Source organism: Biomphalaria glabrata, chromosome 7 (assembly GCF_947242115.1).
Source record: "Biomphalaria glabrata chromosome 7, xgBioGlab47.1, whole genome shotgun sequence".
In the NCBI taxonomy this organism is placed as follows: Eukaryota; Metazoa; Mollusca; class Gastropoda; family Planorbidae; genus Biomphalaria; species Biomphalaria glabrata.
Window position 1 is genome coordinate 11831777 of NC_074717.1, and position 8513 is coordinate 11840289.

Here is an 8513-nt window from a genome sequence, read left to right on the forward strand (position 1 = left end):
TATTTGTTGTAAACATTTCCTGTACATTTTAAAAATATATTTGACTTAGTGATACTGAAAATACACAAAAATTGTCCATCTTTGTTAGCATATTGTAACATTGCCTCCCTTACATTTACGTAATTGTTTTAGAATTGGTGTATTTTTATGAAAAAATCGCTTGCATAATTAATTTTATAAATTAAACGGTTTGCTTTTAGAAAACCAAAAGTAGCCGTTGCACCTAAACTTTTCAAGCCGGATTTAATGATTAAATAATATTTTTCATATCTCTTCTAGTTTTCGAGATCTGAGTGTGACAGACGGACAGACGGACATTTTGCACAAACCTAATAGCGGCTTTTTCCCCTTACGGGGGCCGCTAAAAAACAAACATTTTTCTCACCTATTAGGCAGTGAATCTAGTTAAAGATTCAGTAACATTTTTTAGAATATTGCATAAAAAGGCAAAAGTCAGATTCAGACAATCCCCATTGAGTTGACATATGATGAACTATGAGAGTGGGGTAATCAGAAAATAGACGTACATTCTAACAAAAGATATATGAGTATTTTCTTAAAATTGTGTAATAACTTTTTTCAATTGAATTTCCTTAAGGCTCATATAACCTGAACAATTATTGTACTGTTTTTTTTTAAATGTAACCAAATGTTTTGTTTATTGTACAGAGCCTGTCTACAGACTGTGAGCATGAGATCAAAGCTCAAATCAAAGAGGCTGCCCTGGATATTAACTTAAATCCTGTCTTGATGAAGACTTGCAAGTCTGATGTAAGTACATTGTCTTTGTTATCTTAGGCAGCACTGTAGGGTTTGCTTGCACTTGATTCATGGCTACACTGCATGGATCATTGCAAAGAACATACATAGGAGGCTCTTGTTCAGTCCTTTAAATCAGCTATCTAATCTTCTTTTTTTTTGTGATTGGTATCCAAGGGTGTTAGAGCCTGGGCAGTCAATGGGAATAAGTTCTGATTATCTATTACATACTCCTAAACAGCATGTATCTCAAATAGCCTCTGGCATTTCAGTCCAGTAACTGGCATGTTCACGTTTTAACAATAAGCCCTTCTATACTGCTTCCACTGAAAGCTGAATGGATCATTGCAGATAACTGGCACTTCTACAACTGGGAGCTTCAGGTAGATGGAGCTTGTCAGCTTAGTAAGGCTATATCATCTCACTCTGTCTGTCTGGTAAAATGTTTTTACACATTATTTCTCCTACACCCATTCTCGAATCAAGTTGAAACTTTGCAAAAATATTCATTGACATTGACAAGGCTTTGCTCAATAAAAAAATAGTAAATTAGTCAATTAACTGCTGGTAATTAATTTTTTGATTCTGACAAGGGAAATTAATCCTTCAGTATTGACATGTGGCTAGATATGTATTGTTTGGTCCATTATTATTTCTCCCACACCCTTTCTCAGATCAAGTTGAAATTTTAAACAATTATATATTATACCTAACAAAATATGGATCGATTAAAAAATTAACCAATTAGTCAATTTATTATTGGTAATTAATTATTTTGTTTGATATCAAAGAAGGGAATAAGATGTAATTAGATAAGCCTGGTCAGTTCAGTCCCTTATTTCTTTATTTTTAATTCATGATTTTCTCTCATTGAAAACTTGGTCCCTAGTGCTGCCTTTATATACCATATGTAATATATAATATATATGTAGGTATATATATATGTATGTATATATTATATATATATATATATATATATATATATATATATATATATATATATATATATATATATATATATATATATATGCATATATATATATGCACTCTATTTAGTTATCAGTATGAAGATTTTTTTGAAGCACTGTCAACTAATTTGATGCTTTCTAAAATTTAGTCGTTTCCAAGACAATGTGTGTAGAAAAAAAGCATCTAGTTATGGTTCAAATATTTTCATACAAACAAAATATAATTTATTTCTAATACATACATATATATATTAGAAGAAAACAATAAGAAAAGATTTAATAAATTATATTATTCCATCCCAAACCTAAAATAAATCAATGCTATTTTATTTATCTTACTTGCCCAGATCAAAGCCATCTGTCTAAATGAGCAATTTCAGAAAGATGGAGATGAGGACGATGGGGATGACAAGTTTACACATGGGGAAGGAACCATTATTGAATGTCTCAAAAGAAATTTTTTCAAACTGAAAAATCCTGATTGCAAAAAGGTAACTTTTTACTACAGCATCTTTGTTACTATTTAAATAGTTTCTTAAGTAAAAAATTTAAAAAAATACTCATTTAGATAAGTTTTACTTTCTTGTGATAATTTTTTTTAAATGTAACATTTCCCAGAAATTTGACTAAATAAAATACGTACGTACGAATTTTCCCTTTTTTTTTTTAAACAAGGTTATACAATTGAAAGAACATAGAATTTAGTTGTTTACACAAAAGTTTTACAATAGTTTAAATAGTAAGGATATAATTGGACATCATTTTTTTCATCTTTCCCATATACAATATTTTAATGGGCTTCTTTCGAGAATATGAAAAAAATATTTCATATAATTGTATAACATCTACACTTTGTCATGATAGGTTGAGGGTTTTATCTTTCTCCTTGGAATTACAAATGCCACCTTAACCTGCAATACATTTGGATGGGATTGTCTCTCCAAAATAGAGCTCCACAATCACATGAAAAAGTGTACTATGAGATGATCCCTTGTCCTTCTACGACTAATGGAGGCCAACATAGTCTCTTTATAAATAAACTTCATTGTTATCATCTTCAATCCTTTTTCACGTCATTGTAAAAAATTATTTTGTTAACATAGTTCCACTCCAGCAGCTCTATTTACACCTCATAGATCTTCATATCCAGTTCTTTTTTTTTTTTTAATCGACACCCAAGTGTTCTAGTTTTGACCTTAAAATGTATGTTTTTCATATTAGGCTCTTTTTATTTTGTTTTTCATTAACTTTTGGCTTGGCTTCATCAGGGACATCATTTAAATGTTTGTCAGAATAGCAAGGTAAAAGGTGTAATTAAGCCAAATCTTCATCACCACGCAAGTTTAGAAGAAGTCCCCATGCCTTGCAATTGTTTTATAAAATCCTACTCTGAATCTTCTAAGTACTTTACTTTGTCTTCTTCCTCTAGCCAGCTATTTACTGCTGAGCCATGAGCTCTTTTGCAGACTGTACCAAGGAAAAATAGTGTGCTGTTCTCTTCATTTGTTCAGCTCTGCCGTACAAAGTGTTGGTTATATTGGGCTGTAGTGGTTGTAGGGTCTGTCAAAGATAGATTAGGAAGGGGCATTCAAACTAAGTACCTTACTGTAGCTCTAAAAGCTTACAAATAAACTTTATTTACTAGGCTTGTTGTTTTGTGTACTATTGAACTTCACTTCAATTTTTATGCTTGTTTCAGGAAGTTGCCTTCACAATTGCAGAAAGTCGTATTGATGTTCAGGTAGATCCAATACTTCAGGCTACATGCCAGAAAGACCTGATACACTTGTGTAAGACAGTGGCTCAAGGACAAGGACGGCGTGAGTCTCGATACTTAATGTTTTTTTTTGTTTTTTTTGTATTGATGCAATGCAAACACAATTATTTACAAAGTGATATACCTTTAGGGAAACTTAAGTGCTAGATGAATAACATAATAGCATAGCATTCAAGAACAAAAAAAAGTCAAGAGTAATGGGAGTAAAAAAAGTTGAACTGAGTAGGTAGCAAGTTTTGAACCCACAACTTCATTCCTTGATTATTACCTCAAACTTTACTTTTCCTGGGAGCGTGGTGGCTGAGTGGCTTCTGAACTGAGGGGGACTCGGGTTTGAATCTTGATGACCAGGATTTTAAATTTTGGAATTTTTTGTACGCCCATGAGTCTACCAACTCTAATAGGTACCTGACATTAATTTGTGAAAGTAAAGGTGGTTGATTGGTGTCGGTCATAGAAATAGATGACCTTTACATCATCTGCCATCTGCTTTTCTTCTTTAAGCCCAATAGAGTATTGCCTGCAATCTTACATTCTTTATTAATTATTGTGTGCTATAGTGTTCTCATAGTGTTCTCTTTGGCTTGCCATCATGTTTATTTCAATAGACTACTTTCTCAATTGACCATCAAAAAATTATGTATTGCCTGCCTGCTTTTAGGAGTTAGTTTACATATTAGATTTAGTATCCAAACTGTGGAATTATTTCTTTTGCTTTTAGCAATGACTTCCAGCAGCGATGGTGTTATTATAAAAAAAACAATTGATTAGTTATTTCTAAATATACTATTAATAATATATATCATCATTATATTTTTTGTATCTTTTTTCCTCCAGAGATGTCTTGTTTGCTGGCCTACTTAGAGAGTGAAGAAAATTTATTGTCAAGAAACTGCAGAGAGATGCTGAAACGAAGAAAGGATTTGTGGGAATATGCTGCAAAGGTAAATATGCATTGTAAAAAATTGTTTGTTTGGCTTTACTTTTAATTCTCTGTATTGCCATATTAAAAAAAAAAATGACATGGATTTAAATTTCATTTAAAGGGTTTTAGTTTAAAAAATAAGATTGATCTCAAATATTTGCTTTGAAAAATAAACTATTTCTGCAGTTTTGTAACTAGTGATATAATTGTATTATTTCCTCCTCAGGTGGCACCAGCTGAAAGTTTTGGAGAGCTGTATGAACAAATATCCCAATCGCCATCTCGGAACTACTTTTTTGCCATTTTGTTCACTGTTGTTGGCATCATTTTCATTGTTGGGCTGAGCTGTGGGCGGGTAACCAAGAGAGTGCGAGCGGAATTGAAAAACAAGTAATATTATTAAAATGTATCAATTCACCATTATTTGAAACCATCAGTGTGACAGATGTCTGGCATTTGGCTGTGAGAAGGATGAAACGTTTAGCAAATTTGTTGATTCAAATGTATTATTTTTTTTATTCCTGTTGATTTAGTAACTAATCTTCATGTTTGACATCAAATATTGTCAAAAAAAAACAACTAACTTTTGTGACTTTCTGTGGTATCTCTGAAATTCTTTAAAAGATTTTTTTTTGTCATATAGAGAAAAATTGTTACTTGATGTCTTTCAAAAAAGAAAAAAAATATCTAATGAATATTGTGGAAAAATAAAATTATATAGTTTTGACTTGAGAAATTCCAAGATGAATGAATATTATTCTGCTGTTCATACCCTTTCCTAGTAGTCTGTAGACTTGTAGTGTTTGTGTTTTATGACATTACCTATAGATGTGGTTCAGTATTATTTGAGTTGAATGTCTTATAGTTCAAATTTTTTTTTATGAATGTGAGTGTTTGGAGTCCATTTCATCAATAATTTTTATTTTTTTTTTAAATTTTGAAAGTATTTTTTACATGTATTCGTTTTGTTTAAAATGCCTTTTGTTTTTTTAAGCTTTGCCTTTATTTGATGTGAGAATGATATTATTTATTAATCCTTTGGTTTGTATGTACTTGCAGATAAACTTGACATTCATACAACATGCTGAACAAATTTTTTATCTTTAACATTCAACTGTGTTATGTATTGTCTGGTCAGACGTTTTTTTTTTCATTTTTCCAATTCAATTTAACATCCTCCTCTAGTGTTTGAACATGACTTCCTTTATTTGGCAGACAAGAATCTTGTCAGTCACCACAATTGCATTGTAAAAGAGTCTGTTATAACTTATCTGTTTGTCAAATCCAAACTCTCACAGCACTGAAGGAGGTACCTTGTGATAACCAAGGCTATGAATTATTTCAGTTTGTCTGGTGACATAATGTCCTTCCAGAGACATCACACTAAGAACAAAAGACTTTAATGTTTCATTTTCTCTTTTAGATTTTTTTCTATGTAAAAAAAAATAATATAAAAATGGTTAAATTAGGATTTAAAAAAAAATTATTCTATTGGAAATGCTGCAAAAGATCACCCTCTTATATATATTAATCACAATGTGGAATGTTTAAAAAAACACAACATTAAAATTGAAGTACCGTTGATTAAAATTAAATTGCTTAAAAATGCTGACTGAGCAGATCTTAGTGTTTTATCATTGCATCAAATGAGTTCAAATTAAAGCAGATACCTTAAAAATTTAATTCTATGCGTATACTATGTTGTTGTTTTCAGCGCTCTATTTTAAAATAAAGTTGTTATTTTGTAATAACATTATTTTTTGTGCTTTTTTTTACCATTTGTAATTAGGGGCTTGGATTTATTATTATAATTTTTGTTTTGTTTTCTGTGTTAAACTTAAAAAAAACAAGAATAGGACTTGCTTACATATGCTTTATTAATAATTAATAATAATTGTAATCCATAATAATACTAGAGTCCTCATGTATTTAAAGATATATATTAAAAAAGTTTGCTTGCTTGTAAAGATGTTATAAATCTAGGGTCTATACAACATGCTAATGTAAGAAGTTCATCTTTTTTTTTTAGGTGTTAGCAAAATGACCTTTAATTTATTGCTATAAGATTTTTATTTGAATTGAAGCATGTTCTGTTAATATTCAAACTAGTTTTCTTTATAAGGACTCCTATGAGAAATTGAATTGGCACCTCAAAGTTTATCACTTCATAAGTCTTGAGAAATTAATTTATAGTTTAAACTTTTGATTTTCTAATTACAATTTTTATTTACCTTTTTATAAATAAAGACATTTTTATAAGGATGTAGGGTAATTTTAATTTTGCATGCGGTGGATTGAATCATGTATGAATTGCTGTACAGACTTTCTAAAGACCTAGATGTCTGGATGCAGTGTAATGAAACAGACTTTTGCTCATAGTATTAAATGTTTAGTCATTAGTTTCAGATTTTCAGTCTGTACAACTTCTGGTCTTTAGAACATTTTCTTTTATAGTGTTGGTAATTTTTGTTTGTACATATTTCTAACAAATTTATGTTATGAATGCAGTGACAGATTGGCCAATAAAGTTTTATTTTTCTATGGAGAATGTTTTGTGTTAGATGTTAAGACTTGTTTTCTCTCTTTTTTTAATTTTTTAAACATTATTCTTGAGGATCATATAGTTCCTGAGTTCATTTATCAACAACCTTTTGTGCATTTTACATTCAAATGTCGAAATTTATTTACTTTTGTTTTTGTTGATGGGGGCTGTCTGACCCTGTTTTATATGCTCCTGACTTTTGTCCCAATGTTCCTGGATTTGAGTCCTGCCCACTGCCCTTTTCTGCTGTCCAGCTTGAGGTTTGAGTTATGTCATTATAATTATTTCCTGAACATCTGAAAAACTTTAAAAAGTCATTTATATCTAAAATAAAAGTCTGGTATCCACAAAAAAACATGAAAATATTTCTGTATCTTAGCCATGTCATTAAGAAACTAATAGAATTTTCCAACTAATAAGATGGGGCTCGCACAAAATTAGACCAGGCCTTGAAGAAAAATGTGTTTCTGTGACTCTCATTGATTTACTACTGGGAAATTTGTCTGATTGAACTAATTGATGTCTACCTGCAACTCTTTCTTCTGTGTGAACCTGCCTAGTATAAATGGGGCAGAAGAAATATAGAATATATATAGCCATCATTTAGTTTACTATCTGCAGTGTTTTCTTAAAATTGCTCTTTTTCTTCTATTTATTTGTACCCTTAATTTAATTTCTATCCTTTTAGTTACTCAAAGATTATGTTGAAAACTATTTGATTCACCATTCCTGTCAAACGTGCACTTAGGGGAAAAAAAGAATGCATAGAGCATAAATGGGCTTTAAATTTGTCATTTATTCAAATCTATAGTTCAGATTTTTTGTTCAGTGCTCCCTAGCTTTACTTATTTTTAGTTTTGCCCTGTTAATCTACATCTATTTATAGTTTAAAATATATATTTGCCGAATTACTATTATACCATATATATCTATACATAAACCTTTTTTTTTCATTGTTTTAAATTTGTGGATTTCTTGACAAAATAAATGTTTTAAAACTTGAAATAAAGACCAATGGAGAGATTACAAAGAGTCTTGTTTTGACATCTTCTATCAACACACTCTGCCTGTCTGTCTGCTACACATTTTGAGCACTTCCTATGGTTCAAATGGAAAATGTACACAATTATTCACTTCCCCTAACAAAACATAACCCAATTAATTAGTGGCAATAAATACATTTTTGTTTGATTGAGATAAAGGGAAATAACTTACAGTTACAATTGAGTAATAGATCTACCACGAAAAGAGCATAACTTACAGTACTGAGATTGGCTGTAAGTGTGCAGTTACTTCCTTTATAAGTTTTTTTTTTTAAGTGTTTAAAAAAATATTTTGCTTATTCTTAATATTGTCCGGATGAATGTGTCAGTCTGTTTGATGTTCTTGATTTGATTACACCAGATTTCTGACTTTGAATTGATACCTACTAAACACGAGTTGGACACAACTAGGAAGTAATGGCAACAATGCTATAATGCCAATGGTTATCCTATACAATGTTTAACACAATGGGACGATCGTTATTTGTCTCTGTCTGGC

At 30.5% G+C, this 8513-nt stretch overlaps 1 protein-coding gene across 1 annotated transcript in view; it reads left to right on the forward strand.

The window, feature by feature from the left end:
• LOC106074869 (Golgi apparatus protein 1-like) overlaps nucleotides 1-6977 on the forward strand; it is a 29793-nt gene extending 22816 nt beyond the window's left edge. Inside the window, exons 23-27 of the mRNA XM_056034963.1 lie at nucleotides 670-771; nucleotides 2075-2218; nucleotides 3427-3547; nucleotides 4342-4448; nucleotides 4656-6977. Coding sequence (XP_055890938.1) covers nucleotides 670-771; nucleotides 2075-2218; nucleotides 3427-3547; nucleotides 4342-4448; nucleotides 4656-4823 — 642 coding nt within the window. The 3' untranslated portion in view covers nucleotides 4824-6977. The remainder of the gene's footprint in view (nucleotides 1-669; nucleotides 772-2074; nucleotides 2219-3426; nucleotides 3548-4341; nucleotides 4449-4655) is intronic.
• Nucleotides 6978-8513: the final 1536 nt, after the last annotated feature.